The sequence below is a fragment of the Enoplosus armatus genome, chromosome 11, assembly GCF_043641665.1.
Source record: "Enoplosus armatus isolate fEnoArm2 chromosome 11, fEnoArm2.hap1, whole genome shotgun sequence".
NCBI classification, from domain to species: Eukaryota; Metazoa; Chordata; class Actinopteri; order Centrarchiformes; family Enoplosidae; genus Enoplosus; species Enoplosus armatus.
This window is the reverse complement of record NC_092190.1, coordinates 10,382,412-10,407,391: the sequence shown is the minus strand read 5'-3', so window position 1 is coordinate 10,407,391 and position 24,980 is coordinate 10,382,412. Positions and strand designations below refer to the sequence as shown.

Here is a 24,980-nt window from a genome sequence, read left to right as displayed (position 1 = left end):
TATTTTACACACTTCTGCTGTTAGTTTGCGCTGCACCATCTCTTCATTCAAGAAAAGACGCAAGAACTTGTCACCATTCGCTTGATTTATTGTTTTGTTGGCTGGCCTAAAGCAAAATGAATAACTATTGGGTTTTTATCCTCGCCAAATGTATTGCTGTTGTCCAACACCCTGTGGATGAAAACAAATGGAATCAAACTGAATGTCTGTTCATTTTTTTTATAAAGAAAATCATTAGCCAGGTATTGTGCAAAAGCACTATGGAACATATTTTTATATGTTCACATGATTGTGAATAGAGTGAATCAATGCTGTTGAAAGGGTTTGTATAATTTGGAATTTGCATTTGCAAGCTGGCATGTGATTACTTTCAGTCTTGGCAAATTTCTGTAATGAACCTGCACAGTGTTGACATTGTTTGTGTACATCTACCATGACTTACAGTGACTCATCGATGGGGACATCCGAACAGTCAGACATCTGAATGATTCATCTTTATCTTTAGTATGAAGCAGTCAGTTTGAGGGATTTTCCATTTTAGAGTAACGTTTCTTTTCTATTTCGAAACAATGTTGACAACTTCTTTTGTAAGCACACATTTTCACTTTCTATTTTCTGTACTGTTACATGCAATAAATTGATACATTAAAATTGCTTGTCTTGTTTGATTTTTTTGTTGTAAACAAGCTTTTTAATGCAGCAGTTCCAAATTCATTTTCATGTAACATGGCATCACTTCACTTTTTATATTCTGGTAATCGCAGTTTGTTTTGCTATGTTATGTTGCCGTTCAAAGTCATTTTTGCACTTCCTTCTTTCAGTACGTTTTGGCTGTCAAATTCAAATGTAAGGTGTCATTAATGAGGTCTATTTCTCCTTCTTAGTCTGAAGTCTCTCCCCCTATTTCCATATCAGACTGTCACTCCTCTAACTGCCAAGACTGTCCTTCCTGTTTCCACTCAGTAACGATCACACGGGTTATTTGTTATAAAAGGTGGAGAAGCTGAATTTTCCGTTTTGTAATTTTGAAGTAGCAAGATTAAGAGAAAGGAGGGAGAGATTTGTCATTGCCACTGGTCAGGCAGGAAGCTGTGAGCGTGGTTAGCGGAGCGGAACAGTAGAGGGGAAGCTGCTATGTCCTTTTTTGTACTGTATTCGTTCTGCGTAGTCCCTCAGACTAAACTGGAACCGGCTACTGAAGGACAAAAACGAGACTTAAGGAAGTCATTGGAGCTTTTAGACTGGAACTAAGGTAAAGCTGTGGGCTCCAGAGAAAACATTGTGTGAGAGACACAAACATACACCATTCCTCGCATATGTGGCAGCGTAGTTCAGGCCTGAGACCAGTCATGCTGCCAGTGTGAGCTCTCGGGAGATTGTATGGGCCCCGCGATGGCAGTTTTGGCAGGTGTGGAGCCTGGGACTGGACAAAGGGCAGGTAAAGGGAGACTGTCCTGGCCAGTTTTCCTGCTGACGCTAGCTGCTGTCACCTCCTCCTCTCTTTCAGCTTTGTCCCTGTACCAACTGGTGGCTCTCAGAGCTGAGGTAGAGGGACTCAAATCAGAGGTCTGTCGCAGGAGAGAAGAGGGACGAGAGGTCAAGCATGGAGGCCAGGTGAGAGACAACTAGTCCTTAAGAACATAACAACCACCCTATCTGCACAGGGTTGTAAAGACAACATTTTACTATCTTTCACCGGCATGTATTGTTTTTGTAAGGACTTTATCGCGTCTGTTCAGACTGAGAATATCAGCAGCAGGAGAAGCAGCCAAGAGCCCCTGCAACAACCTGGGTCTCAACATGGTTTCACCCTGATAAGGAGGAGAAGACTGGTCTCTGGAACAGAGACATTAGGTAAGACATGGTCGGCTGCACCCGAGCATTGTTATTGTTTATTCATATAGCTCAAAATCACAAAAGGAGGGGGAGAGGGGAAAAACTCCCCCAAAGACATTGTCCACTTTAAAACAGACTCGTAGCCAAGTGTGAATGACTCATCAGCTTTGGTGATAAGTCTGATGCGGTGAGATAGTGCTACCATCTATTACTAATCATTATTAAAACTAATGGAGTGAATGTGCTCACCATCAGCTCAAGCTATTCTCACAAATATTCACAGTGAACTGCTGCTGAGAGCTGACGTTGTAAATGGAATCTTGCCCAAAACGGAAAAAGGGAAGGAGCAGAAGAAAAAGAGACAGCCGTGGAATAAGCAATGTGCAGATTGTAAGGGAACTGATGATCAGTTTTAACATGTCTCAATTTCTCTTTTGTCATAGTCTCTCAGCCTTGCCTGCAGTTGTTGGCAAACAACAGCAGGAAAACCTTCAGAAAAGGTACAGTACAGTATGCCAGACCTGGGACAGCTTGGTGATTAGTAATAGTTTTTTATTTGGATTTGATGTTGTTTTTATTTACATTTTTCATATTAGTTTTTGTTTGGAGTTTACATTAAATATACTCATTATTACAGAGTAAATATATATATATAAACATACATGCATCGACTCCAGTAACTGATTGAAAATAGGTTGACTGTTGGAATAGATTTTTACCTTTAGTTGCTTTGACATGTTTGCTGATATATTCTTATTTCTTGAATCAGAATTTTCCTCGGCGCCGTACACAGGTATCCCCTGGCAGGCTGGGCTAATGAGAGGCTCTGCCCTGGAAGTAGATGGAGACAGCATGTTAGTCAGAGAGGAGGGCTTCTACTTTGTGTACAGTCAGGTAGGTCTGTTTGTTGTCATTTTACAGTTTTTCCACAGGGGGGTGCTGCTAGTCTGTTTGCCAATCACCAGATTTGACAAAGGAGGGGAACAAGTCCACATAAATTGCAGGAAACAGGGTGTGCTCAATCTAAGCATGCAGTTGGTTAACAGACCTTGAAGAAAGGTCAAATAAAGATGAGAAAATGCAAATGATGCGTGCATGACACATGAAGTAGCAAATGGTATACCATCCACAAGACTGTTTATACATGTTTAAACCCATGCCTGCACCATACATCATAGATTTAACCCAGTATTTTGGATATCCTCAGGTCTACTACATGGACACCACCTTTGCTATGGGACATGTGGTGATCCGGAGGAAGAGGAATGTGGTGGGAGACGAGCCACAGTGTGTGATCCTGTTCCGCTGCATACAGAATATGAACCCTGTGTACCCTTACAACACCTGCTACACAGGAGGTGAGCCTGTGTTATTGTTTACGTCCAGCTATGTTCACCCGTTTTACAACAGTTGTTATGGAAGGTCAATCAGCATGTTTCAAACGTGTGTGTGTGTGTGTGTGTGTGTGTGTGTCTGTGGAATGGCTGCATGTGTGTGTCAGTAGTTGGGCATGAATGATAGCGGTTTGTGGCAGGAAAAAGGGAAAATGGCTGTTCAAGGTCTGAGGTGTACATTTGCATCACTCAGGTATTGTGAAGCTGGAGGTTGGGGACCACTTAGAGCTGCTGATCCCTCGTTCCACAGCCAACGTGTCCCTGGATGGAGACGCCACCTTCCTGGGTGCTGTCAAACTGGCTTAAAGTGTGTCACCTCACTTTGGGCCCGAGGGATGCTGTTGTTGAAAAAAACTGAGCAACTAGGCACAGTTCTGGTGACCTCGCCTGACTTTGGGTGTTGTGAGAAGAATATAGGAAGCAGCCATTTCTGTGCTGGCTGGATGATAGACTGTGTGGCTCATAGCTTGTTCAGCCTGAGGGGACATGAAGGATACTATGAGTTGATAACATAGTCTTTACTCTTAAAAATGTATATATCTTATAGCTACAGCTGTATTATGGTAATTTCTACCACACATCAAGACAAGATATTAAAATAGAGAAGTAAGTAGTTTTTCTTCAAATAATCACAAACAAGGTCCTATTTGTGAGACTTGTCTTTGTCCAGCTTGTAATAGATGTGTTACTAGTGTGAAATCATTCTTGTACTGTTTTGATCACTAGTCTTTGCTCCTGTAGCAGCAGCAGCATTACTGTGCCACTGAAATATTCTCATATGCTTTATTATTTTAGATATTTGAACATAAACATCTGAATGCCATAATTTGATTTACCTACATATGTCTGACTGATTGAAAATTCAGATGCAATAAAGTGACAGTTCTTGCACAAGAAATGACATCATCTGGAATCTGGGTGGAGGTTGTTGTTCCTTTGTTGGCCACTAGAAAGAAGGACTTGGTGGAACATCCTCCGAGGCAGCGGAGAGATGGCTATGGTTGAGCAGGAACAGTCGAAATTAGGTAAGAGAGCCTACTTTTAGATTGAGGCAAAACTGTATAGGCGGATGATGTCTGCATATTCAAAAGGAGCTACTCAATGAATTTGTAATGCCCGAGAACCCTGGAGGAAACAGCAAAATATCCTCAATGGATGATTCTTCTGTTAAACTAGACGCAGAGGGAGAGCTGGGACACCTGGGGCAGACACATTTTGGCCAATGGATTATTTTGACTTTACCCATGACTTTATACAAATTTTCATGACCGAACATTCTGTGAATTCTGTGTATACGTTAAATTATGCATTATATGTGGCGTCACAATTAACCTCCATAATATTCAGAGTATATTATACAGTAGGACTGGCTGATAATTCAATGTTATCTTTAATGGATTTGTCATTATATTGTGACAGTTATTTTGCAAACTTATGCAAATTAATGAATCAAATCAAAACAAAATTAATTATTATAGGTTTGTTTTACACAGATACATTTGGCATTTCATGATAAATATAGATAATGGAAGATGGCAGAAAAGGCTGCCATTTTACTTTTGCTTTTGTTTTGGAGTTCAGGAACAAAACAGATTTTGAAGTAACTTCATCTAAGTTTTCTTTGTTCGTTTTTAAGGATCTGAGTGTTTTGACAAACGCAGACACCGAAAAACATGTTGGTGATCCAACTTTTTTTTACTCCAAAATTTTTGTGAGAAAACATATACATTAGTTTGGAGTAAAAAAAAAATTCTGATAATTATACAAAAATGAAAAAAGATCACATTCGGGGACAGACAACCCCAAGGGATTTGGGGCAAAATGCCCAAGGGACATCCTCCACCGCCACAATATGTTTCTAGTGCAATTTTTGTTGATGTGTAAAAATGAACAAAAGACACAAATACCATCATCTCTGAAAAAAACAAACTGCTAACTAAAATTAATATTCAGATAAAAATAATTTGTGAAGAATAAACTGTAATTTAAACTGTCATAGTCATAGAAATTGTGACATAGCAAAATAGCTTATTTAAATAACCTTTTAAAAAGATGTTATTCTATTCAGTGTAAAAGAGTACACAATATCACAAGATGCCCCCCTTTATTGCCCCAGAGAGGCATCTTGGGATATTTTCCAGCCTGATATTTTCTAACTTGTTAATTTAAAAGGGGGTTGATGTTTAAATTTTACTTTGGGGTTCTCCCCTACCTGCCACACTCCCGTCTGTTTCTCCCTCTCTGTGTAACACACACCACACACACCACACACCCACACCCACACAGGCCTTCTGTCCGTTGGGGCAAAGAGTTAGACAAAGCCCAGTGGGTGGTCACTTCTTCACTAGGCATTTTGCCCTTGGAGTCATGGCTCCGTTTGACAAGAAGAGAGCCCAAAAGAGGGGGAGGGAGGGAGAAAGTCTGAAATAGAAGGCTGAGAAAGACAGATTTCAAATGGACTTAATGGATAGCAGTAGCCATGAGTGGAAGAGCCAGCGGAAGAGAAGAGAGAGGCTGTGAAGCTGAAACAGATCGAGAGAGCAGGGCAGGCCTAGCGTACTACAGCCATGGAAGTCTGAGACGGTCTTTGATGATCTGGTAAACAGAGCAGGCGGCTGTACAAACACCAATCGAGCAAAAGGAGAAGGAGGAGAGGGAGGAGGGTATGACAGACCTCTCCCATAAATGTGTCAAGCATGATGCTCCCCCTCCCTCTGGGCCAGAAATGTCTTTGTGTGGTGCCATGGTGACGGCTGGTGTGTTGGCGGAAGCTGATGTCATTGTGGGCCTCGGCTCTCAAAAGAGAAACCAGCATCTGAGCGGAGAATCAGGAAATGAGACCTGCTGTGTACACATGCTGGCCCTGTGTAGAGTTCACACACTCACACACATGTTGCGAGTACACAGAGTGGTATTATTAAACCCACAAAAAAAGGGATATACATCACATATACACTGTAAAAAGGGACAAAGAAAGTCATAATATTTACAATGATTAAGTTGTGCTTATCGCATAAGTAATAGTTTGAGCACAATTTGCACTGGAATATTGAACGTATTAAAAGTTGAATGGTTGTCACACTAATATCCAAAACATCTGCTAAGTGTAAAGACTGCATCAGACCAATCTTTATATATCCACAGGAGCTAAGCAGAATAACCTCATTATCTAGATTTAAAATATTTTTTTGCATGATATTAGTAACTTTCTCAAGATTACAGAATATTTTGCTTGCTTGTGGTAGAGAGGGGCAAATCATTGGTCCCAGTCCCTTAGAGTCTGTCTCCTTCATTCTCCCATTTTTCAGGCTGCATCACTTGTGTTAAACGTGGACCTTATAGTGTCTCTGTGTCCCCATCTGTCCTTTCATTTCCTCCCTCCTCCCGCTCTCCCTGTTTGGGAGCTTTAGGACAGGTCTGACTGATGACATGGACTAAAGGTGATCCCTGAATCCTGATTATAAAACCCTGCAAGCTCTGTTTCTGCAGCAAACCACCAGATGTAAACATAGACTTGCACATAGACACACACACACACATACGTATGCACACATGTACTTTCATTGCCTCCCCTAAGTACTACAAAATGTACAGCACTCACATCGTCTCACTGTGCTTCAGTGTACTACACGGTTGTTCCATGTACTTACTTCTCTAGTATTTGAGGATTACTTTGATCTGCTGCAGTCAGCCCAAAGTAATCAGGCTGATCCAGAGCCCTGCAGCTGAACTGGCAGCAGCACCGCTTGGATTTCTCATTTAAGTGAGGATTTGGTTTATCAACAAACTGGATTGTGCCATCCGTTACTCCAAAGTCTAAACACCATGTTTGGTGCTTGCCATGCTGCAGATTTTTTAATCGATTCAGCTTGAGAAGACACTAATTGTTTTTGATCTGAAAAACGTGACTGACCCAGCAAAATGAGAGGTTTATTTGTTTTTAACAGCATTAACGTTAGATTTGGTTTCTGTTTTTTTTTTCTCCCTTGGCTACATCTGCTGGAATATAAACTGATCTATAATTCATATGGTTCTGCCTCTACCTGGAATCAAACCACGATGAAACGCCAGGCTTGCAATCTGCATGTAAGCAAGAAAAGTAAGAGCAGATTTAAAAGTTGTCTCTGTTGAAGCTCATCTTGATAGATCTTGCTTTTTTTTCTCCTGGCCTTTTTCTCAAGGACTTCAGCCTATTACAGAGGAGAGGAAAAACATCAAATGGATGAGAGGAGGGAAGGATTTTGGTTTGCCACAATTCTGGCCCCCTTCCTCTCTCCATCTCCTGACTCCCACACACTACTCTGCTTTATGGCTCTAATGTGGCAGACATACTCACAGAGCCAGCAACATTTATCTAGGTCTGTTTTTGTGTTGTGCTAAAATGCCCCCCAACACACACACACACACACACACACAAATATAGGGGTGACAGGACTGAGTGTGCAGATTGTGTGCACTGTAAATATAAACTGTGTGTTCTTTCATGCACCAACTGCACCCTCTTTCATTTAAAAACATACAGGACAACAACCTGTACTTTACCACCTATGATGAGAAGACAGATGAATGTAAGTTTAGGTATTTATTATCTATTCTTTCATCCTTATTGTTTTGCTGTTTTTGTTCTTATTATTTTATTAATTTAACGACACGTGATATATGTTGGTATGTTATTTATTTACAATATTTTAGCGACAAAAATGTCACAGAAATGGGCGGAATATGGTTGTACATGTTTTATACTAACCTACTTAGGCACTCTCGCGAAGCTAAATGCTAACGTTTTCACAACGACAATGCTAACATGCTGATGCTAAGCAGATATAATGTTTACCAAGTTCACCATCTTAGTTTACCATGTTAGCATGCTAAGATTTGCTAATTAGCAATAAACACAAAGTACGTATGGGTGTCACGATTTATGCGCAAAAGGCCTGCATACAGTGCGCCATTCAACACAACCCCCGGGTCACTCGCTCAATCTGATCAGTTTCTGTCAGTATGTATAAAAGTTCTCTGCTCAGTCGAGACTTTCTTGGTTTCCACAATTACTCTACATTGGGGCAATTAGAGTTTCCCAAATTTATACAGAGTGAAACCTTTAGTCAGAGTTGAAGCTTTATAATTTGCCCCTGAGAGCCCAGCCTCAACCTTACCTCCCGTACTCGGCTCCAGACGAGGCGACAGGCCCCCGGGTCGTGAATGGACGGCCCGGGCGACGGACGGGTGGCTAACTGGTGTGGTGGGTGAAGAGAAGACGGATCCGGACTGTAAAGACGGGCGGCCTCACAAACGGTGGACTTTTTTTGACGCACTGCCAGGCGTTGCCAGGCGTTGCCAGGCGAGCTACGGACACTCTCGGACACTCTGACCACTTCCCTGTGTGTGTTCCCGGGTGTGTGCACCTGCAAGCTACCGGTAAGCTACGCCATGTTGTTTTTGACGTTTTTTCTTTCTTCGGACGCGAGCAAGTAGGTGGGGGTGGGGAGAGAAAAGTAATACTGGGAGATTGATCCCTCATTTCGATTTCGACCTATTAGTTTGGTAGGTATTCATTGAAATTTGACCTGCTGATAGCACTCGAGGAAAAAGCAGGGGGTCTCCAAAAATCATTTGAATTCATCCTCTGGTGGCCATGATTGTCTGTACAAAATGTCATGGCAGTCCATCCAATATACTATAGGAAATACTATATAATATAATAATATAATATAATATAATATATAGGAAATACTTCCTTAAAAACCAAACATGTCAACCCCATGGTGCCACAGGAAAAGTCAGGGGATCACCAAAGTCAGTCCAATTCTTCTTCTGGGGACCATGTATGTAAGAGTTATAAGATATTTCAATCTGGACCAAAGTGGTGGGTGGGTGGGCCAACTGACCGACATCTCCATCCCTAGAGCTACGCCTCTAACATGGCATAAAATTAAAAAGCAATAAAAACTTGGTCAAGAACAAGCTGACAGAAAATATAATATATAACTATAATACTATAAATGTATGGCTGTTTATGTGTATGTACATGCATCAGCCAGTCTTTGTCATGCTGACGAGGAACATGAGAAAAGCACGAACCGTTTAAACAGAGAGAGGTGGGGTGATGGAAAGAGTTAAGGGGATGAGAAGAAAAGGAGTAGTTGTCCTCTTGCTTGGCACATCTCCTCTGCTCAGCTTTTTTGTCCTCCTGTTTTCACTATATGGTTTCACTTTCAGTCCTTTGAGTTGAGTGTTTGGTTCTCCTCTCCCCTAACACTAACGCACAGCATGCACACACACACAATACAGGCACAACAGAGTGCAGTGTGTGTGAAGTCTGGTGTCACTCATTTCTGCCAGCTGCTTATGGGCTTGTGATAAGCAGTTGTAATTAGAGATTTAAACTCCCATCTCACTCTCTGTTTTTCTCTCTCACACAAACACACACGATCACTCACTGAAAAAACTCCTAAATCCCTCTCTCTCTATCACTGACTCATGCTCTCTTGCCCTTTCAACTACTCCCCCTTCATTCACCAAACTGGCACACTCCCCTCTCTCTCCCTCTCTCTCTCTGATGGCATGTCAGTGGAGGATTTTAGCCTATGGGTGTAGATGTAGAGAGCGCTGGGAGTTGATTTCTTTCTCGCTCCCTCTCTCTGAGTGTTTCAGATCTTTGCAGCTGAGACCAGATTGTCTCTGGATGTTATTTCCTAGCTGGAAAGACAGCATCAAGAACTACGGAGGAAATGTTACAGTGAGGTATGGTACCACTTGTCTCCTGTTTGTCTGTATGCACAATGTTTGGCCATTGGCAATTTGTTCTCACTGTGATTTCGAATGCATGATTCTTTGCATGAATGTGTTGCCATAACTGAACAAGCATCTCACAAAGAGTGTCTGAATCCATTCTGCTTTATATATTTTCCAAAGGAAAGACCATTTCTTCTCCTTAAATGGCCACTGTCTTTGTTTGCTGTCTGTGGACTGGCCTTTATGTCTTTCTCTTTTTTCCATCTTGCATGCTGTTGTTTGCCCTGAGATGTTGCATGTGTGCCGGCTGGCAGCGCAGGAAAAGGAAAACAGGTTTGTTGGCTTGTTCGCTGCACACACAAACACACACTCCTCCAAAAAGCCTTTGGGGTGCTGGATGTCAGTTGGGAATTGTCCCAGTTTCAGGGGACCTTGGGCGGCTTTCACCCAAACGCTGTGTGGTTGTGTGATGTGTACCGTGTGCACCTGTGTGTCAGTGCTTAGAGAGAGAGTGAGACAGAGGAGGGGCAAAAAAGCAGGAAAGGTAAGAAACAGAAAAAGTAAAAGAGGGAAATCGTGACACGGAAACAGAATCATTTTCATGGACAGACTGAAAAGAGCAGTGAGGAGACAGAGAGGAGAACAGATTTTACAGTCTGCAAAGCCTTTTCTTCTTGGTGTGACAGAACGTAGCTGAGTAACAAACAAGAACATAACTCTGCCTGTGTCACCCGACAAAACTCTGCTTTTGTCTCACAGGAGCTCACAGATGGGCTCATTCAGAAGGCTGAGGGCTGTGTGTTTGTGTGTGTGTATTGAACTTGTTGGTGTTAAACCCTTGGGATGATATGATGCAGGGCTGTAACTGTTAAATACTCACACACACTGTAAAAAAATCGATCATGGTAAACTTATGTACAAGGAGGGCAAGCCATTTCAGCCACAGTCCCCATTTCAACAAGGTGTGTGTGTGTGTGTGTGTGTGTGTGTGTGTGTGTGTGTGTGTGTGTGTGTGTGTGTGTGTGTGTGTGCCACATCCATCTGTCCTCCTGCTCAGCCAGATTGTCTGCCAGCGTTGCATGGAGGTATCACTCTCTCTTTAAACTGAAAAGATTATCTCAACCACACGGTTCCACAATGTCGTTTTCCAGCAGCTGCCTTCTGGCTGGTCTTTCTTCTTTCATATTTCTCTTCTTTGGAACATAGCAAGGCGTGCTGCGTTCATCTGAGGGTGTAGCCGGCAAGAGGCTAATGTCTGAAAGCTGTAGTCTGTCGGTCTGTGTCAGGACACTGCCCAGTCCCCTGTGCTGCGGTCAGCTGTTGAGCCACATGGTCTCAAGACTAAGTCACCACCCTCCCTGATAATTATGGGTTGATTTATGACCCAGAGAGGAAGATGACGAAGAGCAAGAGGAGGAGGAGGAGGATGGGGCAAATAAGATGGCTGTGCAAAGACTTTTCCTCGCAAGAAAGCTTTTTGATGGATCTGCTGCTGTCAGAGCTCCAGAGGTGTTCAAGGAATATACACCCCCCCCCCACTGTTTCACTCATGTAAAGCAGCCCACCAGCTGTGTTGCAATGCTGAGGCCCCGCGGCTTTGGCAAGATTTAAATGGCACCTTTTATGCATGATTAAGGAGGGGAATAGTTGTTCGCAGAGAGTACGGTGTGGTCGTGAAAGTCACCGCTGTATACAATTCAGAGAGGGAAAACTAGAAACAGCCACCACCTGTTACCTGGAATACTTCTGTCTGATCTGTCCAGTCAAACTGGTGAAGAATTCCTGCTAACACCTCTAACTGTGGGCCTCCTGTTGGTCGAAAGCCTTTGTCTACATTTTTGATGTCTAACCCTTGGTCTGTCCACCAGCTTATCTATTCTTAGATGGGACTGGTCGGTTACCACGCTTACTGGATTTCCTTTGCAGCCCCTCTGATGGACAGCCCCCTCCCAACCCCCTGCTTACACTGAGTAGATAGATGCATTTCTGACGTCAGAAGGCAGACAGCTGACTGCACAGACAGAAGTGGGGGTGGGATGGGATTAAAGGGGTTACCGTTCATCTGGGAAAGCTGTAGATTTGTTTTGCCCTCAAATCTGATTACTGCAAATTGTAATCCACACCAATATGTGCTATTTATAATTGGTGAACTTGAGACGGATGCCTGTCATCTAAGACTGGAAATGTGCAATATCTATCAGAGGCATGCATTTGAACAGAAGAGTGGAGGCCAGTATGTTTAAGACTACATTATTTTTAATGTTGATTGATCCCATAGGTTATGTTTTGATTAAGGATTGTTTAGACGATAACATGAAAAATACATGCCAAAAAGGTACTTGAGCCCAATGTGATATCTTACTGTAAAACATAAACTTTCTTTCGTTCAACCAACAGGAAAGCTACTCCTTTTACAATGATATCATGGGGGGATCAATAAAGTATTTCTGATTGATTCTGATATAGAACAGAAAAAACAGCAAATCCTCACAAATAAAACAGTACTCCACTGATTTAGCATTGCATTGTCAGACTCATAATCGACTGTTTTTTAAAAAAAGAAAAAAAGCCATGCAGCAGAAACAGATATATCATCTCTTTTTATTCCACGCATTCTTCTGACTTGTCAAAACCTGGTGCCTACATTACCCACAATACAACTCAGTCACCAACAGTTCAGTCGGAGATTCTGGTGTGTTATGCTATTAGCGGCTAATGTAGCCTCGAGCCGCTAGCCTCAAGCAGAGATGAGGAGCGGGCTATAGAGGTCTGGCAAGCTCATTTCTTTCTAAAGCCACACCCCAGATTTCTTTTCACTTTCAAACATCACTTGAGGCAATTTATCAGATTTCGCGCAGCTCCCTCTGAAGCCACAAAAGGCTTTATACGACTTTTTTCACATATGCAGTTGTACTCCCCAAGACCTGTTAACACGTGTAAAATCGGTGGAATTCCCCTTTCAGAAACTGAAGAACTATGAAGTCATTTTAAAAATTACTTAAATAATTAAATTAAAGCAAACTTGTCTTGGGTTAATCTTCTGTTAATTTACTTAATTTGTTTTGAAATAGTCTTTTGACAGTTACAGTCAATTGATCATGTCCAATGGAATAAATGAAAGTAAAATAAACAGGAGGTATAATCCATAACCTTTCTTATCTGCATTTTTCTTCTTCCTATATATCTCAGGTGTCTGCTTTAGTTGAAAAGTGATCCTGAGATGAGGATGAAATCCCAGACTATTCTTATAAGCGAGACCCATGGGACTGGGCAGTTGGCCGACTCAAACAGCAGCTAATGACAGGTGGTGGGAAGCACTGCTGGCAGCAGCAGCAGCAGCATGTTATTTGGGAGTGGAACCCTTCCAGCAGGCTAAGATTAAATCTGAACCTTTGGTCCGAGATTTTCCCCCATCTGATGAAACAATGTCATCAAAGCGGAGCAGTCTGCATGGCTTCAATACTGAACAGGTGCACCGGCTGACACAAAGGTTGACCAAGCCCTATATGATAGTAGTCTTTGTCAGAGGAAGGGGAGACTGTTCCCCATGTGACCTCATCTTTCTATAGAAGACTTCCTCATATTAATGCGGGCTTGCTGCCGCTGGCATGTAACTGGCGGTCTTGCAGACTTTGTTTCCCTTCCAGGGCTATTATTGGACACCGTGTCAATAAGGGACATCAATGTCAGGGTCAGCGCCTGGGCTTGCCAGGTCTTGCTTCTGCTACATTTGTGTGTGTGTGTGTGATTATGTGCATGTGAACATGTATGGCTTATGGCTTCTCACCTGTTAGTACCCTGAACTGGAATAGGAGCGCTATATTTTATGTGAAAATTGAGGTAGAACAGTACTGGAATTTGTGCTTGTTGAGAGAAAAAAAGTGCAGGTACTTGAGTGTTATGAAGGTAATTTACTGTGTAGGAGTGGAAGCTGAAATGACTGGATTGTGTGGCATGGCAAAGGTCTTCCTCAGAAAGAGGTGGGAGGGAATAAAAGACCGAAAAGAGGGACAGAGAGAGTATCTCATGAAGCAGCTGGTTCTCTCCCCTCTCTGGAATGTGTATCAGGGCAGGTGAATGAAATATAACCTCTTTACTGCTTCAATCACTATGAAGCCTTTAACACACCCACACCCACACGTAAACACACATGCACATGCACACATGGACCCTCCCCCTTGCACACAAACACTTGTCCACCTACCAGGTTCTCTTGCCTGCAGCTAGACAGTGTATATTAGGAGTGCTGAGTGTGAGCCCAGCTGCAGAGCCATGCTAATGATTGGAACAGCATCAGTTAAGCATTCCCTTTAAAAACACTGCTTTGATCTATCAGAGAAGCCGTGGGGGGAGTTTACGCTGAGATGAAAGATAACGTCTGGCTGTGATGTTTGTGTGCTTGATTTCAAACATGTCATCTCTCACATTCAACCTTAACGAAATTAGGTCAATATTTATTGGGCCACTTCCACCTACTATTATGCTAATCTGTAAAACTGTTGTCTACAACAGAGGGGGTGAGAGAGATGGCGGATATATAGATGAAAGAGTGAGGCAAGAGTGTGCGTGAGGCAAATAGTTGACAAAAAGACTAACGTACAGCATAGCTGGACTGATGGTGGAACATAGAGAGGGAAAGGGGAGAGGAATCAAGGTGAAGGAGGGTAATGTGAGTGGAGGAAGAGAAGGTTTAGAGTACGGGGCGATAAAGACCGGTCTGTCAGTCAGTCTCGTCGTGGTCTCTGCTCATTTCTGTAAGTGCAGATAAGAGTTCTGAAGAGAGGGATAATGTCTAGGTAAAGCAACATCTCAGACCATACTGTGGAGGGAATTGCTTCAGCTTTGGATTACAGGTTCCCTGCTCGGGTGTGTGCGTGGATCTTCCGAACGTGTGCGCCCGTGTGATTTGAACCACAAGTCTGGTAATTTCATGCCCGTGATGGACCCCAATTCCGAGATATAATACACATTCACCCCTGAACCTCTCCCACTTCTTTTTCTGTGTTCTAACTTTTTCTCCATCTTCCACCTCCATTCTTACGTTTGACAGTTGACCCTTTTCCAGAGTAGAAGAAGTTGAGCTCACGACCACACATATACCTCCCTGTAACAGTGGTCTGATGACTAGATAAGTGTAAGAAAGCGTTGTTAAATCAAGGTTAAGTGAGATAGGTCTAGTGGGGCCACTCATACTTACAAACTCTGAAGCTGGGAGAATGATAGGCTGCTATTCATTGTGAATGAGACCTGGTGTTGCAGCCCTTCACCGTACACTAAACTCCAGTTGAGAAAAGCTCAATTTCATACGTACGCAATGCGAGCGACAACGAGGTGAGAGCCAAGCACGCTCGTTTTAATGCCTGCAAAAACAGAAGCTCCAAGTAGATACTGGACCGCATCAATGTTGCCATCTCGGACACCGTTGTTGGATTAAAACAGTAAAACAATGTATACCACGTAAAAAAAAGCTATTCTGTATTCAGGACACTAACTGTACAAAAAGAAATGAACTAGTTCCTGGAGTGTAGTATGGTGGCTACATCAGAACACAACTTGACAGACAGCGCAGCGTAAATTGTCACCAGTCCGAATCTTGGCATTACTGCAAAGTCAGGGTTCATTCCAGGGCAGTGTCTATAGATTAAGGAAGATTATGACAGACTGCAGTATGTTGAGTATTAGCAGTCTCACACAGTCACAAACAGAGGAGAGGAACATGTAGTCTCTAATTGTGTGGATGTCCAGTCCGGCCAGTTGTGTAACTCATTAAAACTGTTAATTAAGTAAATAATTAAATTAGCCCATTCTGGTTGTGTGTGTTCATCAGTGCTAAATAATAACAAGGTTAGAAAAAATATTATAAAAATATCTTAAAAATATGTTAAAAGTTATTGGATTGGCTTGTGTTGTGGTGAAATGGTTTTCATTGACTTAGTGCTGATATGAAGGAGCTCGGCTCTCTAATATAGCTATGTGATGCTCCGCTCTGTGCTTTCATTTCTCTGCCTGACATACATTAAAACAGTCCGTGGAAATATTGAATTTAAACATTGGTTTCACCCTGATTGTCAAATGTCACTCAAACCAGCTTTGACTCTGACAGTAAGTAATCCCCTTTAATGATGTTTCTAATAGACATTAAAAAAGGACAAACCTTTAATGGACGACCTCTTTCTGTAGTTCATGATGTCAGAATACATCAGTCGACAGATGGCGTAAACTATAACTTCACACGGAAAAAAGACTGAGAAGCGACAACGTGTTACTCTATTGGTGGTTTGGGAAAGACCACCATTAATTATGTGAGAAGCAACAGAGAGATTAAGAATGACGAGCGAGGGATTGATGCAGACAGATGGAGAGATTTTCCAAGAGGAAAGCAGGGGAAGCCAATTAAAAACCATGATGTGTGAAGAGATGTGACAAAGAGGAGATCCCAGAGACATCTCTCTCTCTCTCTCTCTTTATTTATGTAGGCTTCTTGATTTACTTGGTAATTTTCTTAATTACTTTTTCAACCTCACTCCAGACCGTAGTCTCCTCAGTGACTGTCTGACAAGTAGATTTTTTTTCTTCATGTGCCCGTTTTTGCTCTGCGTCTCTTCGTCCGTGTAGTTGAAAACCTTTCAGAATCTCGCTCAGTCTTGCATGTGAAGATGGAAGTTGGTAGGAGGGAAGATATAGAAGGGAGATTTAAAATATGAGAACAGCAGGGTGGTGAGTAGAGTGGAGGAGTGCAGGGTGAAACGGTTCAAGTAAGGCAGTGCTGAACCTTAAGCCTGTGGAGGTTGTGAAGAGAGGGCTTGGTGGGAAAAGAAATGCGAACTCGGGGCGCAGGCGGCTCGTAATTTAATAAAGACGGCGGCTTCAGAGAGGGTGGTGGTGTGTGTAAGTGTGTGTCTTTGTTTGATTTATCTCTGAGTGACCAGATTTTCCTCCCCCTTTTCCAAGGTCAACATGGGGATTATTAGCAGAGAGGCACCGTAGTAATGATGGTGGTGGTCATTAACTATTCATCACCTCACACTAAACTACAGGGCCGTGATGCCCAATGCGATTGGGCTTGTGTGAGTGTATTAGGGAGTTATAGACATACACATCTCTGCATCAGCACTTATGTGTTGTGCTTTTCTGTTTGCCTGTGTGCAAATGAGACAGCTGGCTCACATCTAAGCAGGAGATTTCCAGGCGCACCTATTCAGGCTCTGTTGTGTCTCCCTTGTCTGCCAGTTCTCTTTGTCTGCCTGCTCTGTCTTTATGGGCAGCCTTGACAAGAGTATGCCTGTTTGACCACAAACTCTTCAGGGCGTGTATGCTACATGAGGTGAATCCAGGCGCCTCCCCTTTTTTGTGTTTTGTACCCTCCCACTCGTTTTCTGCACCAGCTCCGCGATGTTATATCAGCGAAGAGGGGGGCGGATGCTTGTGAGGCTGGGGGTGTAACTGTACCCCCTCAGATATGGAGTAAGTGGGCTGGGTTCACTGGGGTCTGGAGAGGGGGGAGGGACAGAGAAAGGGAAAGACAGATGTAAAAGAATGAACAGCTCCAAGCGGCAGAGTTGCCATGGCTACGGGGAAACGGATGAATGAATGACATCACAGTGGCGGGGAGGTGAGAGAGTGTGAAATTGATTTGGTGGCGGAGCACGGGGAGGCGTCTCTCGTTGGGTTTTCGTCGGGCAGACACATTTCTCTCTCCTCCGTACCCTGGTTGTCTCCTGTGGACGGGCTCTCACCGGTAAGGCTCTGCTTTTTCTCTGTTCCTCCCGTCTCATTAGAGTGAAGGCAGCTGATTTTGAGGATGATTGCAAGGGTTTGTGTGATTTTTGCTCTCATAACTGTCTTCAAGTCTTGACAACATGCGAGACGGACGTGGAGAGAGGACATGTGTGTTAATATGCATGGATGTCATGTGGTGCTCCTGGCATGCCACTGGGAATGAAAGGGAAGGCAGATGTGCCGTGCAGTTGTCGCGGGTCTAAATATACTGTGCGATGCTTAGTGTGGAAGAATGTGTGTGTTTCTGGCTGGGAATGAACAGCTGATCGTGCAAGATTGATTTCAGTGTGCTGTGAGATATCGACGCTATAACAACAATTATCATCAGTGTGTAGGTTGTCACACTTTGGACCTGTGCTTGAACATGAATCTGTTGAGATTGTGTTTATGTGTCAGAGAGAGAGAAACGCTATCTTGTTGTGGTGTCGATGTCAAGCAACTTGGTGTGCTGATGCTCTCAGTTATCATGTGATAATTTTCTGGTCCCTCAGGGAAATTGTCTTGTCTCTCTCCGCACGGAGATCAAAGCACAGGGTCAGCCACTGAACAGCACCCCTTGGAGCTGGTAAAGTCTTGCTAAAGAACACTTCAGCAGAGAGGAGAGTGTGAACCTGGTTCCTCTGATTTAAAGGGTGGTCTTCCTTCACAGTGCACCACCCTGCTGCGAGTTCATTGGCAAAGCCTGTGCCATTCATCTGGCCGTGTGATTAATGACGGAGTTGACCTGCATTGACCCGTGAAGGGACAAACAGCCAGAGTTGAAGGGTAGGGGACTCAGCTCAGTGTCTCTTCCCTTTGGCCAGCACCCAGAATGGGGAAACAGATTACATTAGGGATCAGAGGATCAACATTTAGGCTAGATTTGGAAATCATTACTAGGACTTAAGGACTATAAACTGGTCTCAGATCTCTTGGAAATACACCCTGTCTCGCAGTGTGGAGTTGAATTTTGGATGGTGGTTGGTTTCACATCTTTCGACCTTGTGACTACTATCAAAGCCACCCTGTTGTTGAGCAGAGCGTTCAAGCACCAAGGACACTGGACTGCGGGCAATCTAGCGTTTTGGCCTCCTGTGACAGGCATATGAGAACAGTCTGTCTGTGTGGTTCAAGGGAGAAAATGCAAAGAGATACTGTACATTTACATTTGAATTTGCCTTTAGTAATTTAGCTGCCATTTCCTAACCAGACTGTCCTGTTTTATTCAGAAATCCAAGCAGCCAAGTGCAGAGTATAAGGGTAAAGGCCATGAGAACACTTGTATCTGTATGCTCGTGGCTATGGAAATGTTGGAGTAAAGGCAGAAAGTTTAGATTTAAAGACAACAGGAGAAATGTTATTGCTGGTGCGTGAAAGTCAATTTAGTGTCAAACTTAAATTCCACATTGTGGTGTTCTGCAAGGTAGAGTTTAGTGGAGCGGTTGATGCTGTGAAGGTGTCGTTTTCAGAAGGAGTGCGATGCCAGAGGTAAATCTGTCCGGCTTCAGCACCGCTGGTAGACTCAGGGCATCAATTATGAATGAGGAAGGGATGAATATACATGAGGCTATTTCAGACAGTTTCATTTGAAACTGATGAAAAAATGTCGCCGGCAGGTGTTGGAAACTGCTCTGTAGGTGTGGGACACTGTGTTTTTGTCTGCGCATAGTCCTTGTTTACATACACATCAGGAAAACTAGTTGGCTTGTTGTATGTGTTGTGAGGGTAAATCAGGGTGGCTATTAAAAGTGCTCCAGTACAGACAATATAAAGCAGTGCTGGCATGCCTCTTAAGTCAGTTAAAAAGCTCAGCTGAGTGAATGGCTGCGAGTCTGCCAGCTTTTTGGATGGCATGGTTGGGGGCACAAGTGGGTCAGTAGTGTAGAGCCACGCTAGTGCTGATCGCTCTGAGAACAGAACTGCCCTGTAGCCAAATGCAACTCAACATAGTGTTTTTTTTCAATGTTGTAGTACATAGTCGAATCTAAGCCATTCCACACTTGGCCTCTGATACTTCATCCTTTCTTATGTGTTTTCGGTTAAACAGTGAGTTTAGTTTTATTTATCCTTCAGTTCACTCTGTTCCTCTCGCGTTCACTGTTCATGACTTCTGGAAAGGAGGAGGCATCTCAAGGAGGTTGCTTAGCGACATGATGAGCTGTGTTTACGCCATGCTGAAGTCATCTTACGTGTGTGTGTATTTTTATGAGTTTGTGTCCTTGTGTGTGCAGTCATTCCCTCCTTGTGGTGTCAGCTGGTTGGCAACGCTGTGATCAGATACGGTGACTGGACCTCACATTTAAACATGTCCACATACACAGACTGTGCGGAGGGTTTTGTACCTTATGAGTAGACTTATTATATATACTTATATCAAATCTGTTTTATGTTTCATACCGCATTCATTTACTGTCTGTGCTTGTTGAAGCAGGTGGATAAAGCAACAAGTTTTTGTGGAGCATCATGGAGCTGTAACATGGCTATGGACAGTTCTCTTAATTAAAGGAGTAACAGACTAACGCTTCCTCAGTCTGTCTCCCTCTCTCTCTTTTTGATTTGAAATCTCTTTTGCACACTTCTCACCTCAGGAAGTTTTACAGCAACCCAGGAGCCTTTTTTAAGACTTCTGAAGCTAACTTGAGTATGAATTATGGTTGAATACCAGATATTGAGATCCCTTATTTCACGGGAAGTTTCACCAAAATCTACTCGTTTGATATACAGGGCTTATATACACTGTCCTGTATGTGTCATGAGTGTGGAAATCGCATAGTATGTTTGAACTACCTCTCAAGTCTCCATTTCCATTTTTGTTCATGGGATGTAGTTCATGAAAAATTCATTCTGCTGCAGTACCTTCGTATACAGGACAGGAAGTGTTGGGCTGGACTTTGTCTCAATAAATGTTGCTGACTGGTCAAACACATGCAGTGTGCTTGTTAATATTATCCATATTAGACCTTGGGATGGGCATTGTAATTGTAATGTAATCATATTGTTACTGTTATTGAGTTGTGAAAGATTGAGTGAGACAAAACTGACTTCTATTTGTTTCAATGCAGTTATGTACTAAAGTTGTGAAACAACTGAAAAACACTCAGCAGATTTCCAGAGGACGGATGTCTAGACTTTCTCTTTTCCAGTCTCCCTTTTCACATCTTCACAGCAGCTTTATAGAATCAGTTTAGAGTTCATCCAGCCATGCAACAGTAAATGATGAAGCATGATAAATGACTGTGCTATCTAGTCTTGTCCAGAAATTGTGCCTCAAACAAATGTGTCACTTTTGTATCAGCTTAATAATGCTCTTCTCAGTTGTTCAGATGCAAAAATCCTGAACAGGGCTGAACAAAAGTTAGTTTGCAAAAGTTAGTCCCTGAGACTGTTTGGTTGAAAAAGGCCATTAAAATTTTGCTGACTGACACTTTTAACTCTGTCACTGCTCTCTCTGTGTACTTTCCTGTTTTTGTTTTGCTGTGGCTTGTCAAGACTTTGTCTCTTTTCCAGTAGGCTGCAGAATTGCTAAATAAAACTGAACTTGCAGGGAATTTAACTATTATTGATGGCGCTGTGACCAAAATGTCAGTGTACTTGCTGTGTTTGCCTTGAGATCTGTTTGTTTAATGACACTTGAAGCCAGATGGGAGAACTTGCAAATCGTGAGGATTACAATGAGATAGGAAACTCTTTGTTTTGCGTGTTGGGTTTTCTCACGTTTTGCCAATCTTGTCTAATCCCACTTCTAGATCCACAGTCAATAACTGTTGAATGTCTGCACACATCTCAACATTTCATTTCATGTAGAAGGTCCTCTGTATTTCAAGATAGTCACAATTTGCATATGAGACAGACAATTCTGTAAAGTTATTTCTTTCAAATATATGTGTATATATATATATACAACTAATTAGTGTTATGTACGAGTTATGTAGTCTAGTCTTTCTCTTCCTACTCTCTCCTCACTTTCTTATCTCTATTAACCGCTTTGCATCACTTTATCATCGCTTTGCCAAGGAAAAAACAAACAGCTGGTTGAGTATAATTGTACATGCTCAGGAGTGTGGGCACAGTACAGCGTTTTGTGTGTGTTTGTGCACACTTGCTCACTTACACAGCAGGTATCTTATTAAACATTGGCACTGGAATTTGAGCAGCTGTGAGCGTAGCATTACAACATAAGCAAAATGGTGATGTGGGTTAGGAGTTAGATCCAGCTGTGCATGGGTCTGTTAGCTCACTGTGAGTCACTAAAACAGTGTGTCGGGCAGTGGTCATGGTTTTCACTCTTAGTCAACCGAGAACAGAACAAGGTAACAGGAGGACGCCGCCTCTGTGCTGAGTGCTGCTTTAGTTGAGAGCTTCTCACACGCAGCACTGCGCTGCTCTTTTGTTTGTCTGGTTATTGATTGTCTCTCACTGAAGCTTGCAGCCATCCTTTCTGTTCCCATGTTGTCCATTGTGCCAGCTGCTCGGAGCTGGGAGCTAGGGGAGAGGGTGGTAAAGGATAGACAAAGGCAGAGAGAGGGATGCACTCGCTTCCAGTTTGAGGGATTTTGGAGTTGACGAGTGGAGGGGAGGTGATTTAGAGAGGAACAGAAAGATAATTATAGGCAGAAAGTGAGGCTTTCAGCTCGGGAGCGTGTTAGAGAAGAACTGGCTCATAAGTTATTAATTGTTATAGCTCTCCTCCGTCTCTCACTGCCTTTGTCGTAGACTCATTTTCATTTGTCTGTCCTGATTCTGACAGATTTTTGGCTTTTCTCCCCCTCGCTTATGATTCAATCATGTCCTCTTCTTTTGCCCCATAGCCAGCGGTGATAATGAGCTGAATAAGTCCGCCAGTGTGTCAGTAGCAATGTACCAACCGAAAGATGCCCCGGATGTTACCTCTCTGTCCTTCCCTCACCTCTTACATCCAGCCACAATGTAGGAATGAATAATAAAGTTATAACACACTATAAGTATAAGACAGCCACCTGATCACTGTGTTAGGATCATATCCCTTCTTCAAAGCTAGCAGAAGGAATTATGATGAACTATTCTTCAGTTTTTTTTGTCCTTCTGTTTCTTTTTGTCTTGATTGTGCTTTTCTAAAGTGAGAGGATTACAATTGAAGCTTAGGGAGCTTTTCACCACATATGAGTGTGTATGGAGCTGACTGATCTGCCTAACAATGAGAGTGTTGTTGCTCTTAGGGCACACATGTATGACATGACTGTATCTGAATGACTAATGGGCTTGGCACACGTGATGGGCAGGCAGTTCCAAAGCAGATTGCCTATCTTGTCACACCTGGTAGATGGCTGTTTCCCTGGAAACAAGCAAGTCTTGGTTCAGAAGGAAGGAATATTGTAAAGATTTTATTTACAATGGCTCTTCCTCACAAGCAAGAAAAAAAGACAAGGTAGATATCATTTGATATTTCTTAATCATGAGTTTTTCTACCATTACCCAAACAATACTTTTTTGATACCTTTTTTCAACAAAATATTTTTTTTAATTTAAGAAAAGACGCCAAACTTCTGAAATGCCAAATATTGTCTTAACACAAGGAGGCATACAAACATGTTGCCTAAATGAAATACAGTACAAAATTCTGGCAAAATTCTGATTTTAAATCAGGAACTATCTGATCTGGACCAAAAAAGTATTGAGGTTAAATACCTGGTGACTGTTTGAAACCAGCACAAAACTCCTCGAGACCGAGCATAGTGCCACTTTGCAGAAATAGGATTCACAAGTATCACTTGTTTGTACTTGTTCTGTTGGAAATGAATGGAGCAAAGGTGACATCGCCTGCCGTGTGTCAGGGGAGGAAATGTGTGACTCTGCAGCCATGCCTGTTCGATCAGAGCCTGTGAGCTGTTGAAATCAACACTTGGCCTGTCTGCGATTGAGCCACACTGGCAAAAATATGATACAGTATCTCCTTTGTACAGACGGACAGTGTGACCGGTTTTTACATGGATACCATTCTCATCTTCCTGTCCACCTTTAGTCCATCATGTTTTTCCACAAATGAATTTAATGTGTTTTCAGCTAATGCCACTGATTCAACGCTGTGACAGGCTTATCTGTAGCTGGAGAAGAAAGACTCCAGTGGGATGAATGTTCCGTTATTTCTTTTTCTGGATTTATAAGTATAGGCAGTTGTTTTTCATCCCTAAGAACTTCACAATAAGTAATATTGTGTCGGGGCTTGCTATAAAATGTTTGTGAGTCCGCCTCTGAATGGTCATAATGCATAATGCAGCTTTAATATCCATCTAGGCTATGTGAACTTGAGCAAACCTCCATTTGATTCGGTGGAGTTTTCTTGGTGTTCTGCAGCATCATGCAGAGAATAATTTAAATCCTCCGCTTGCAGGCAACGATCCACCTTGGAATTGACCAATATCGCTGCTAGGCTATTAACTAGTATTAGGAATATTAAATAGTAATCCCTGCTGTTCAGTTTAAACCTGGACTGAGCTGCTGTTTTGGAGGAAAGAATGGTTGGATTACAGTATAATCCAGCCTAAAGGGTTATAGCCAGATTAGAAATAGATTTCTCACATGCACACAAAGAGGTCTGTGTGCTTAAAGAAAACTGTATTTGTAGTTTTTTTCAGTTTTCTGATTAATGTGATCAAACAACCCGTGGCAAACATCCAAGTGAGTTGCAGCACTGCAAATTCCTGTATGCTGTTTACAATCTTTGTATGGAAAAAGTCTAAAAGTAAAAGTATAATTTGCCTGCAGTGGAAAACTCTAATCTTTTGCTTCAGTCAGTCTGTGTATTACACTTAAATGTCTTCTTTGTGGGTTTCTGTCTTGTTCCTGCTGTCCTCTATTAAGTCCATGTTTGTTGTTTGTGCCTATGAGTATGCTAGACGCCATAGATAGATTTCACAGATAAAGGTGAATGGAAGAAGTTGCCGTGCATTACATTTACTTATGAATCAATTATTGTTGTTTTTTTCTTTGCTGTGCTAAAGAGCACTGCATGCGTGGATAGAACACCTCTCTCTTCATCACAGCCCGGGAGGAAATATCTATTAATACACCTGTCATCATCATAACTGAAGCAAAAAAACATATAAAGGAGTAAAAAAAAGCTGTGTTTTAATATTACAACATACACATATGCATGTACAAACGCACACATACACACTTGCCTAAGAACAGGAAGGGAAGCAACACTAAATCAATCTTCTAATCTTCTAAAACAACCAGGTGGGACAACAGCTGGTGCAAAACTACATCAGCGCGTCACTC

At 42.5% G+C, this 24,980-nt stretch overlaps 1 protein-coding gene across 2 annotated transcripts; it reads left to right on the top strand.

Annotated features, from left to right (window-relative positions):
• The first annotated feature begins 1,214 nt into the window (after positions 1–1,214).
• tnfsf13b (TNF superfamily member 13b) lies at positions 1,215–4,136 on the top strand. 2 transcript variants are annotated; one of them, XM_070914647.1, is made up of 6 exons: positions 1,215–1,614; positions 1,740–1,854; positions 2,280–2,336; positions 2,606–2,730; positions 3,044–3,194; positions 3,424–4,136. In XM_070914647.1, the coding sequence occupies exons 1-6, from the start codon at positions 1,381–1,383 to the stop codon at positions 3,534–3,536; spliced, it is 795 nt and encodes a 264-aa protein (XP_070770748.1). In that variant the 5' UTR covers positions 1,215–1,380; the 3' UTR covers positions 3,537–4,136. The 2 variants fall into 2 exon arrangements, with proteins under 2 accessions (XP_070770748.1, XP_070770747.1); XM_070914646.1 differs by having other exon boundaries at positions 1,719–1,854.
• The last annotated feature ends 20,844 nt before the right edge of the window (positions 4,137–24,980 follow it).